This window comes from Phocoena phocoena, chromosome 4, assembly GCF_963924675.1.
Source record: "Phocoena phocoena chromosome 4, mPhoPho1.1, whole genome shotgun sequence".
Lineage (NCBI taxonomy): Eukaryota > Metazoa > Chordata > Mammalia > Artiodactyla > Phocoenidae > Phocoena > Phocoena phocoena.
Genome location: NC_089222.1, coordinates 100575316 through 100588005, shown reverse-complemented (window position 1 = coordinate 100588005; position 12690 = coordinate 100575316). Strand labels below are relative to the sequence as shown.

Below are 12690 nucleotides of genomic sequence, written 5' to 3'. Positions count from 1 at the left end.
GAAAATAACTGGGCAAACATGGAGAACAACTGGTTCAGATTAGTTTTGCACAAGACTAAGGGAGAGTTCTTCAAGAAAGTGAAATTGATTGTATACTATGCTTCATAATAGTAAAGGTTGAAACAGGGTGAGAGTAGTGGGACTGAATTAATGTTAAGTACATTAAAAAAAAAGCTAAAGCAGGGTTGGGGATGAAGAACAATTAATAACTGCAGGGAAAACAAAATGTAGTAGAAGAAAGGAAAAGTAACTGGGGTATATCACTCATTTCAGCTGTGAATAGCATTCATATAGTCATCCTATTGATGACTACATCACTGTGTTAGGAAAATGGGAGTATTGGTTACATGATGAGCGTGGCAGAAGAACAGTGTACAAGTGTTGAGAACCGAAGCCCCTTATTACATTAAAGGAACTGATATTTCAAGAAGCAATAATAAAAGCATATTATTTAGAGATACACAGGTAATCACCTAAAAGGGAGTTGAAAGTAGTTGCCTGTGAAAGGAGAAAGAGGGGATGAGGCAAGGAACTGCTTTTTTTAATACAAGCCTTGTAGAACTAGTTGATTTTAATTAGGTGCATGTACAATGACAAAAATACAAACTATAGTGTGAATTGTGCTTTTAAAAAGAAAAAAGCGTACACATAGGTTTCTACCATGTTCTTATGGATATGTCTTGGATTACTTTAGAGAATGGGTTTTGCCCTGTAGAGACTAATAATTTTTTATTTGGTTTTTATTATCAGATCAAATCCAGGCTGTGAAGACATGAAAAGATAGTATTCGGAAACCTCAACAATTTTCAATTCAAGGAATATATATTAAGGCAAACTGAATACTTTAAATTTTTTGAAAGTTTTTACATCTAAGAATACTTGATAATCTTCTGCTTGCATTTATGGACTCTGAATGAGGTTTTTAAGAACATAAGACTTCAGGTATGCTAATCTGGCCATTAATTATATAAAAACTAAATGTTTCCTGAAGGGCTCCCTCCCCAGAATTATCAACTTCTTGAAAGGTCTACATTTGATTGTAATTAGAATGTGTAAAGTCAGAGTTATCTCAGTATCTCATCTTGATTTATGATATCTTTAATGCATTTTATTTTTTTAATTGTCTTCTAAAAACTTAGCTTATGATATGACTTTGTAGTATGATTATGCTTGTGAAAAAGAACTTTTAAATGTTTATAAGGGACCATAGGTAATTAATATATATTAAAGTTTTGCTATATGTCACTGTCAATAAAACATAAAATGTAATATACAAACTAGTGTGCTTTATATGATGAAAAGAATAATGCTGTGTTAATATGGTGTTTGGTGTTTTACTGTCAAACATTTGTAAACTACCTGAGACCAAGTTAAGCTGAATTTATTTATTCAGTGAATAAAACACTGAATAAATAAATGAAACATCTCTGTACCTATACTAGTTTGGCATTGTCCTAGGCAATGGTGATACAAGGTAAACAAAACATATTCCTTATCCTCAGAGAACTTAAAATTTAATGAGGGAGAATTTGAGAATCTTTTCATACAGAGTATCTAATTTTATTTCATTGGCTGACTGAAAATATTGCATTTTAAGATTAAGAAGTATAAAAATGTATTAATGTGATTCTTCATAATTATTACAACTGACTTATTCTTTCTTCCTTTAAAATGTCTCCAGTTTACTGCAGTACTTTATTAAAATAGACTGTGACTCACCAACTGTGTTTTTCCTGGGCATAAACTACTACAAAAATGTTTTTTAGAATTCTAAACATATCTCTGCCATCTACTGTATGCAAATTGTGTTACTTCTCACAACTTAGAGACTGCTTATAATTGTAAACTCTAAATAGAAGCTTTCATTTTTAATTAATCACTGGGAAACAGTAGATAGAGCAATTGTGTAAATCCTGAAAAATATTACATATAAAGAAAAACTGTAATATATAATGTGTAACACCATAAATATCCTTAGCTGTGAAAATGATAAAAACAGAAGACAAAAGGTAAGTGAGTAATAAAGATGTATTATGATAACTACAGTAGTGGTATGTTTCACAGAGATTTGAATAAAATAATTTTAAAACTTCAGTAAAAGTTCTATAATTCAGTTTCTCTTAGTCCAGAAATCCCAGTGCTTTCGAATTTGGCACATTGAAAGTCATCCAGAATATTCCAGTGATCCAGCATTTTAGCTAGCTTGCCAGCCTCTCAAATTGTTTTGATGAAGATACAAAGTGAGTCTCATTAATCTAGAACTGCCTCAAATATAAAACAGACATGAAGATGAAAACACTGTAATTCAACAAAAAAAACCTAATATGCTATAACTATTTTAGGAGGATGGAGAAAGGGATGTTTTAAGAGAATTCAAATCCTCATCTACCGTAAGGTAACAATAACAATAATAAAAGTTATCACTATATTTTGAGCAAGATATTATTACATGTATGGGATTTTGCATCATATAATCCTCATAATAGCCTTATGTAGTAGATTCTAGTGTTTGTTTTACAGACAAGGAAACTGAGGCCTAAAAAAGGATGTTTATGGTCACAGAGCTAGTAAATGGTGGTGCTGGGATTCAGAACCAAACAGTCTGTTTAAAATGGATGATTCAAGAGCTAAGAGTATTACTGATTTTAGAAATATAGAGATATCTGCCATAAGAATAGCTAAAAGGATGGGAAAAATCTCTCACTGGGGTGGGAGACCAGGATTGGGGTGCTGGAGCTCAGGGACAAGGGACTACTTTTTTTTTTCTTTTTGCTTGTTTTAAGTCTATTAACACTTCAAAATTTAAACTCTGGGCAGGAATGACTATGATAAAAATAATTCTTGAAATTATGTTGATTTGTTGATTCTAAATTAGTATTCCACAAACTACAGTAATTTACACCTATGAAAATATGTAGAAGAGAGTACTAAATGCTTCCTTTGTTTTCATGATCTCCAGATCTAGTTTATAGTCTATATAAACATCCATTCGTACTCTACATTTTCATGTAAAGATTATGTAGAAGCAAGATGGGCTACAGTGGCCACAGCATGCCATGTGTGTATACACTGAGGTAATTGCATTTGTATTTAACATATTATGCAATTAAAATTTATTGCATTAAAGCTCAAGCAAGTGTTATTTTATGTTTAGACATCCCTGTGTTAACAAAGTTTAATTCATTAAGCTCCACATTTCAATGTGACATCTCATAAAATATTCAAAAGTTAGCCTATTGTATGTTTTGCATTTAAATATTTATAATGTGGCCCTATTCAGCCTGTGACTTATAAATCACAAAAGAGCTGAGTTGTATATATTTTTCATTTATAGGTTGTCTGCTAAAAATTATGAATTGCCTTCTGATTACTTAAGTTATTCTTTTCCCACCATACTGTGATTTCCATAAATATATGTAGTTACTCTAGAGAAAACTTAAGGCAAATACATTCTGCATGTAGCTCTGGTACATTAAAATACTGTAGCATTTTAACTGATTTGCTATCTGGTTTTTCCTTCTTGCTTCTTAGTTAAAAAATAAATAAAACCTTACATTTAGGTCTTTAATCCATTCTGAGCTTACCTTTGTGTACAGTGCCAGGGAGGATCTAATCTCATACTTTTACATGTACCTGTCCAGTTTTCCCAGCACCACTTATTGAAGAGGCTGTCCTTTCTCCACTGTACCTTCCTGCCTCCTTTATCAAAGATAAGGTGACCATATATGCTTGGGTTTATCTCTGGGCTTTCTATCCTGTTCCATTGATCTATCTTTCTGTTTTTGTGCCAGTACCATACTGTCTTGATTACTGTAGCTTTGTAGTATAGTCTGAAGTCAGGGAGCCTGATTCCTCCAGCTCCGTTTTTCGTTCTCAAGATTGCTTTGGCTATTCGGGGTCTTTTGTGTTTCCATACAAATTGTGAAATTTTTTGTTCTAGTTCTGTGAAAAATGCCAGTGGTAGTTTGATAGGGATTGCATTGAATCTGTATATTGCTTTCGGTAGTAGAGTCATTTTCACAATGTTCATTCTTCCAATCCAAGAACATGGTATATCTCTCCATCTAGTTGTATCATCTTTAATTTCTTTCATCAGTGTTTTATAATTTTCTGCATACAGGTCTTTTGTCTCCTTAGGTAGGTTATTCCTAGATATTTTATCCTTTTTGTTGCAATGGTAAATGGGAGTGTTTACTTGATTTCACTTTCAGATTTTTCATCATTAGTGTATAGGAATGCCAGAGATTTCTGTGCATTAATTTTGTATCCTGCTACTTTACCAAATTCATTGATTAGCTCTAGTAGTTTTCTGGTAGCATCCTTAGGATTCTCTATGTATAGTATCATGTCATCTGCAAACAGTGACAGCTTTACTTTTTCTTTTCCGATTTGGATTCCTTTTATTTCCTTTTCTTCTCTGATTGCTGTGGCTAAAACTTCCAAAACTATGTTGAATAAGAGTGGTGAGAGTGGGCAACCTTGTCTTGTTCCTGATCTTAGTGGAAATGCTTTCAGTTTTTCACCATTGAGGACGATGTTGGCTGTGGATTTGTCATATATGGCCTTTATTATGTTGAGGAAAGTTCCCTCTATGCCTGCTTTCTGCAGGGTTTTTATCATAAATGGGTGTTGAATTTTGTCAAAAGCTTTCTCTGCATCTATTGAGATGATCGTATGGTTTTTCTCCTTCAATTTGTTAATATGGAGGAAAACATAGGCAGGACACTCTATGACATAAATCACAGCAAGATCCTTTTTGACCCACCTACTAAAGAAATGGAAATAAAAACAAAAATAAACAAATGGGACCTCATGAAACTTCAAAGCTTTTGCACAGCAAAGGAAACCATAAACAAGACAAAAAGACAACCCTCAGAATGGGAGAAAATATTTGCAAACGAAGCAACTGACAAAGGATTAATCTCCAAAATTTATAAGCAGCTCATGCAGCTTAATAACAAAAAAACAAACAACCCAATCCAAAAATGGGCAGAAGACCTAAATAGACATTTCTCCAAAGAAGATATACAGCCTGCCAACAAACACATGAAAGAATGCTCAACATCACTAATCATTAGAGAAATGCAAATCAAAACTACAATGAGATATCATCTCACACCAGTCAGAATGGCCATCATCAAAGAATCTAGAAACAATAAATGCTGGAGAGGGTGTGGAGAAAAGGGAACCTTCTTGCACTGTTGGTGGGAATGTAAATTGATACAGCCACTGTGGAGAACAGTATGGAGGTTCCTTAAAAAACTACAAATAGAACTACCATATGACCCAGCAATCCCACTACTGGGCCTATACCCTGAGAAAACCATAATTCAAACAGAGTCATGTACCACAATGTTCATTGCAGGTCTATTTACAATAGCCCAGAGATGGAAACAACCTAAGTGTCCATCATTGGATGAATGGATAAAGAAGATGTGGCACATATATACAATGGAATATTACTCAGCCATAAAAAGAAACGAAATTGAGCTATTTGTAATGAGGTGGATAGACCTAGAGTCTGTCATACAGAGTGAAGTAAGTCAGAAATAGAAAGACAAATACCGTATGCTAACACACATATATGGAATTTAAGAAAAAAAAAAAACTGTCATGAAGAACCTAGTGGTAAGACAGGAATAAAGACCCAGACCTACTAGAGAATCGACTTGAGGATATGGGGAGGAAGAAGGGTAAGCTGTGACAAAGCAAGAGAGAGGCATGGACATATATACACTACCAAACGTAAGGTAGATAGCTAGTGGGAAGCAGCCGCATAGCACAGGGAGATCAGCTCGGTGCTTTGTGACCGCCTGGAGGGGCGGGATAGGGAGGGTGGGAGGGAGGGAGACACGAAGGAAGAGATATGGGAACATATGTATGTGTATAACTGATTCACTTTGCTATAAAGCAGGAACTAACACACCATTGTAAAGCAATTATACTCCAATAAAGATGTTAAAAAAATAAAACGATGTTTATATTATAAAATAAAACCAATATTAAATGCTCACTTAAATGGATGTTAAAATAGGTTTGTTCATTTCTGTGACTGGAAGAAAATACTTTGACTGAGAAATGGTTATTGTGTTTAATTAAATGTTTCAAGTAACTTATTTATTACATTTTTATTGTGAATCTTTCTCATTAAGGATGTTCCTTCTGGGGTTTGCAAGGAACTGCCTCAGGACCATTACTGATTCTTCCCTCTGATCATTCGATTTTAATGCCACAATTGGCAGCTTCATGAACATATAGTATTAAACTTTTCTCTGGTGATTTAGAATAAACCAAAAAGGACAAATTTAATTCTTCACCAAATTTCAAGTCACCAAGTAATGCTAGAAGTCATAGAGGAATAGGAGGTACTTTGAAAATAAAATTTGGTTAGAAATATAGTAGTAATAATAAACATTTTTGTGGTTTTTACTATGTGCCAGGCACTTTCTAAGCATTTTATATATGTATATTACTTCATTTAATCATCATAACATAATATGTATAAAATGGATAAATAATAAGAACCTGCTGTATAAAAATATAAATAAAATTCAAAAAAAATCATCATAACAACTCTATGAGGTAGGCGCTATTATCTCTATTATGTAGGTCACGGGTCAGCAAACTACTAATCTGTCTTTGTATGGCCCTTGAGCTAATAATGGTTTTACATTTTTAAAGCGTTATTTAAAAAAAAAAAAAAAAGGCAACAGATACAGTATGTGGCCCACAGAGCATGAAATTATTTACTGTCTGGGGCTTTACATAAAAACTTTGCCGACCCCTATCGTAGATGATGAAAGTGAGGCAAAGGAGGTTAAGTAACTTGCCTACGGTCCCATTGCAAATAAACAGAAGACCCCAGATTTTGAGTCTAGACTATCTGGCTCCAGAATTTGTGTTCTTAACCTCTACAAGGTTTCTTGAAAAGCTAAAGAGCATTCTAAAATGGAATAGAACAATTTGAAATTACTTAAATAATTATATTGAAGATGAAAAATTAGATGCAAATAGCTGAAAAGTAATGCTCATTGAAATCCTTTTTTCCCCCCCAGTTATATTGATGTCTTGGCCCTCTGATGTCTTTTTCCTTCCTTTTCTTTAAATGGGTGGCAACAGATGGGGCTGATTCTGAAACATCAGACATGTTAATGTTTCAAAGTTTAATCACACACAGATTATCCCCAAGCATCTGGCGTGGTCTTCCAGATTTCTCAGTGACTTTTACCAATATTTTGAGTTAACTGATAACTAGTGCTGACAGTCTTCAAACGTGGTAAAATGTAGGCACATTAATAATCCAATTTGTGGATATGCATTTTAAGTTGTGACCCCAAGTAACAACTATAGCTAAAAATATTTTTTTAATTGTAAATATTTTATGGCTTTGCCTCAGTGTTCTAAATTTTTGTCATTTGACTATTGGAATATCCATAAAGGCCTAGGCCCAGAAATCAGTGTGTGTGTGTGTGTGTGTGTGTGTGTGTGTGTGTGTGTCTGTGTGTGTCTGTGTGTCTCATTCTCTTTTGGAAAACTTTATAAACTCTTCCAATTATTTAATGAAATGTTATAATGTTACAGTAAAATATTACTGAGATAGGTTTACATTGCCTCTAATTGAGAGTAATCATTAATGTAGGAGTTAAAGCCAATTTCACATTAAGCTCTATTTTCTTAGACTCAGTGTGTGCGTGTGTGTGTATATCAGAACGCACCATCCTAAGGTCATAGGAAGCTCTCACTTCACTCATTTTAGTGATTACTATTTCCCCAGGGCTTTCTTGGGAAGGTTTATAGATATGTCTTACAGATATGTTATTCTTTCTGTGTTGTAGGGTTTTTTATTTTGTTTGTTTTTGTGATGCTCTTAAATGTGATACGTCAGTTCTTGCCAGTTCTGGAAACTTTATTATCTACTTGATAGAGTTTTTACTGCATTTTTTAGATGCTGGATTATTAGTGTATTAAGTACTATGCACTAATTCCGTGAGCTTAATTTATAGATTCACAAAATATCACATCCCTTTTTACATTGTGAAACCCTCATACTGTGACTAATTTTATTTCATTTATACATAGCAGGACAAAATTTCTTAAGAAAAAATAAAATGATTTCCAAGACCCTGTATCAACATGGTATCTTGTTAATGTTAAAATCTGTTTTTCTAATTTGAAATACGTCTAACACAGAACTATTTTTAAAATATTAATGCTATGTTTGCTGATTAAAAAGTGTGTTGGTCTCTATAAAGGCAAGAGGCAGTATTTTTCTACTAATTAGACCTTCAGGTGTAATAAGCAGATATATCAATACTTATCACAGAACTTGTCTATGTGGGAAATGGGTATAAACTTAAGAAATAGACTATAGTTCTTTCTTAAAGAGATCAGGACAATTCTGAGGCTTTGCCTGCATATCAGGAGGTCTTAGTCTTTTTTAGGAGTAGGAATAGGGCTTGCCCTACTGTAGAATAGGATTTGAGCAGCAACTTTGTCTAGGAAGCCTACAATTGTATTTCCTTTTAATATAAGAGAATTACTAGTGCCACAAAGAAGACTTTATTTACATTTAAAGATTATACAGTACTCTGTATTTAACTTAATACATCCTTATTTTTATTAGATTTATTTAAATATCTGTCTTATGTATCCTACCTTCCAGAAGGAGACTGAGGAAGAGTATCTACATCCTAAGGTCATTTCATAATAAAATGAAAAACCGTAATGCTAAGTGTCTTATTCTAAGGAAACTTAGAGGTTATTCACCTAACTCATGGTTAGTTTTTATTTTTTTCATCCTTTTTTCTTTAGCCTTACTTCAAATTGTTCTTCAAAAGGCATAAGTTAATATCGATATATATGCATTTGTTAAGACAATCCTTTAATCAACTACAATCAGAAAAAAATTTCATAGTGTAACTTAAGTGTAAACTCTCTAATTATAAAGGAGGTACCCAAATCCTTACCTTCTCTTCCTTCTTACAGAAAATAGTATGGAGTGGGAGGGTTCAGTGGTGCCCTGGATAAAACTCAGATCTGGGCTAACCCACAGAAAAATCATGATTTCAGATTGCTTCCAAGTCCTTGTAGCTGTCACTGAGTAGATGGCTCTCTAAAATTGATAGCACATTTGCTTATTCCAGTAAACCCAGGTCACAGCCTGGAAGCCAGAATGTGAACACATTAGGGATTGACATGGCTCTGCGTAATAATGTAAATCACTTCACAGACTATATTATATTTAGAAAACTTGTTTCCCTCAAAATTATTCTAGAATTTGACTCACTACTTATTTTAGAGACGTGTTTTGCACGTCAGTAATTTGCAAGGGCAATAATTGTGTCTTGAATGTTTGAGTCTTTACCATAATCCTTTATTGAGGAAGATGATGCATTTCATCCTCCTTTTTTACACATCCTAGTCACTCTCGTTTTGAATATCCACTCACCACCTAAGATCCTTTTCTCTGCTGGTTCCTGTCTTAAGTGTTTTCTAAGCAAGTATATCAGTTCCTAGGGTTCGCTATGGAAAGTCTTAACATATTCTATTTAATTGAACCATATGGCATTGCCATTTTGTAGGCCCAAAGCAGCTGAATGATAGCACTTTCATATGATTCAGTTAAGGTCACCTGGAAACTTCTGAACACCTTAATTTTCCAGTAAGTGTCAAAGAAATCAATACCTAAGCAGCCACAACCTAGCCTGGCCCAAAAAAGACCTATGATTTTTTTGGCCACAATACTTGGTAAGTTCCATGCCTCAAACCAAGCCAGTAATCTGAGAGATTTCTTAATTTTTAAGGTATATATCATTTCAGACACATTTTATGAGCCATTTCAGATTCTCTCAGACTCACCATCTCTTGTTTCAGCTGCCACTGCTTTTAGGCTCCAGCCGCCACTGCTTTTAGGCTCCAGCCGACTATATGTAGGTGCAGAGCACCCTATTTTTGTTCCCATGCCCCTACCCCTACCATTTCAAAACACACATAACCCAGCAGGGGAACCATTGACAAGTGGAAGACAAGAACTAGTGAATAAATTCTCCCCTCTTTCTATTGTTCCCATCAATCATGGACCATCTAGAGACTCACCATATATAGCTTCTGGGATGATTACTGTGACTCTAACAATTAGTCACACTCAGCAGCGGCCAGCTCAGAAACACCTCACATTGCCACTCTCCTAACCTGCTTCATTCTCCTTTCCCATAACTTTACTTCCTAATAATACAGAATCTCTCTGCCTCAACAATGCTTTCTGAGGAACCCAGGCTATATCCAACAATATTCTCAAATTTGCATCAGAGTCACTTATGGTAGAATACATGCTGAAATTTGAGAAGTATTCCCCTAGGACTTTTCTTTCTTCATTTTTATGTTTTAAATGTTTTTAATATTTATTTCATATTGGAGTAGTGTTGATTAACAATGTTGTGTTAGTTTCAGGTGTACAGCAAAGTGATTCAGTTATACATATACAAACATCTATTCTTTTTCAAATTCTTTTCCGATTCAGGTTATTACAGTATATTGAGCAGAGTTTCCTGTGCTATACAGTAGGTCCTTGTTGGTTATCTGTTTTAAATATAGCAGTGTGTACATGTCAATACCAAACTCCCAATCTGTCCCTTTCCCACCCTGGATAACCATATGTTCATTTTCTAAGTCTGTGAGTCTGTTTCTGTTTTGTAAATAAGTTCATTTGTCACTTTTCTTTTTTAGATTCTACATATAAGTGATATCATATATTTGTCTTTCTCTGACTTACTTCACTTAGTATGTTCATATCCAGGTCCATCCATGTTGCTGCAAAGGACATTATATCATTCTTTTTAATTGCTGAGTAATATTCCATTGTGTGTGTGTATATATATATATATATATATATATGTATATATATACCACAACTTTCTTTATCCATTCATCTGTCGATGGACATTTAGGTTGCTTCCATGTCTTGGCTATTGTAAACAGCACTTCAGTGAACAGGGGTGCATGTATACTTTTGAACGATGTTTTTCTCTGGATATATGCCCAGGAGTGGGATTGCTGGGTCATATGGTAACTCTCTTTAAAGTTTTTTAAGGAACCTCCATACTGTTCTCCATAGTGGCTGTATCAATTTACATTCCCACCAACAGTGTAGGAGGGTTCTCTTTTCTCCACACATTTATTATTTGTAGACTTTTTGATGATGGTACTTCTGACTGGTGTGAGGTGATATCTCATGGTAGTTTTGATTTGCATTTCTCTAATAATTAGTGACGTTGAGCATCTTTTCATGTGCCTCTTGGCCATCTGTTTGTCTTCTGTGGAGAGATGTCTATTTAGGCCTTCTGCCAATTTTTTGATTGGGTTGTTGGTTTTTTTGGTATTGAGCCACATGAGCTGTTTGTAAATTTTGGAGATTAATCCCTTGTTGGTCACATCATTTGCAAATATTTTCTCCCATTCTCTAGGTTGTCTTTTCGTTTTGTTTATGGTTTCTTTTGCTGTGCAAAAGCTTTTGAGTTTAATTAGGTCCCATTTGGGTTTTTTGTTTGTTCTTATTTCCATTACTCTAGGAGACGGCTTGAAGAAGATATTGCCGCGATTTATGTCAAAGAGTATTCTACCTATGTTGTCCTCTAAGAGTTTTATAGTATCTGATCCTTCATTTAGGTCTTTATCCCATTTTGAGTTTATTTTTTTATATGGTGTTAAAGAATGTTCTAATTTCATTTTTTTTTACGTATAACTGTCCAGTTTTTTTCCCTGGGTCCTGATGCACACGAGACCTTGTGTGTGCCCTCCAAGAGTGGAGTTTCTGTTTCCTCCAGTCCTTTGGAAGAATTCCTGTGATCAAACCCCTCTGGCCTTCAAAGCCAAATTCTCTGGGGCTCTTCCTCCTGTTTCCAAGCCCCCAGCTAGGGAGCCTGATGTAGGGCTCAGAACTTTCACTTCTATGAGAGAACTTCTGTGGTATAATTATTTTCTAGTTTGTGGGTCACCCACCCGGCGGGTATGGGATTTGATTTTATCACGATTGCGCCCCTTCTACTGTCTCATTGTGGTTTCTTCTTTGTCTTTGGTTGTAGGGTATCTTTTTTAGTGGTTCCAGCATTTTTCTGTCAATGGTTGTTCAGCAATTAGTTGATTTTGATGTTTCCATAAGAAGATGTGAGCTCATGTCCTACTCTGCCATCTTGTCACCAGGATCATCATTTCTTAAATAGACTTTATTTTTAGAGCAAATTTAAGTTCACAGCAAAACTGAGCAGAAGATACAGAGATTTCCTACATACTACTGCCCCCACATAACGCATATATCCTCCCACACTGTCCACATCCTGAAGCCCTAGGATTTTGAAGCACATAAAAGTCACCCTCAAGTGAGCATAGTGATAAACAGTTGATCAAAAGCTACCTTGGAAGTTCTGCCTCTGGGTAAGTTAGAGTAAGTACACTCCATCCTATCCCCACCAAATGCAACCATAAAACCTGCATAGACCAGGTATTTGAACGCAGGGTCCAGCTACTTGAGGACTCAGAGTTGCAGTCAGATTGAAGAAGACCAGAATTTAACATACCACAAGACCAACAGTGAGTTTACCCGTATTTTCCCCTTTGGTAGCTCCTCTACTTGGGCTTAAGGCTGCTTAAAACCCAGAATTGGGATTCTGTGCAGACAGAGCTCCAGAGAAAACC

The 12690-nt window shown here is 34.9% G+C and overlaps 1 protein-coding gene across 2 annotated transcripts in view; it reads left to right on the top strand.

The window, feature by feature from the left end:
- The window catches only part of ARL6 (ADP ribosylation factor like GTPase 6), a 61855-nt gene extending 61071 nt beyond the window's left edge, over positions 1 to 784 (top strand). Inside the window, exon 8 of one of the 2 annotated variants that reach the window (XM_065876621.1) lies at positions 751 to 784. In XM_065876621.1, coding sequence (XP_065732693.1) covers positions 751 to 784 — 34 coding nt within the window. The remainder of the gene's footprint in view (positions 1 to 750) is intronic. The other variant, XM_065876623.1, reaches the window with a different exon arrangement.
- Positions 785 to 12690: the final 11906 nt, after the last annotated feature.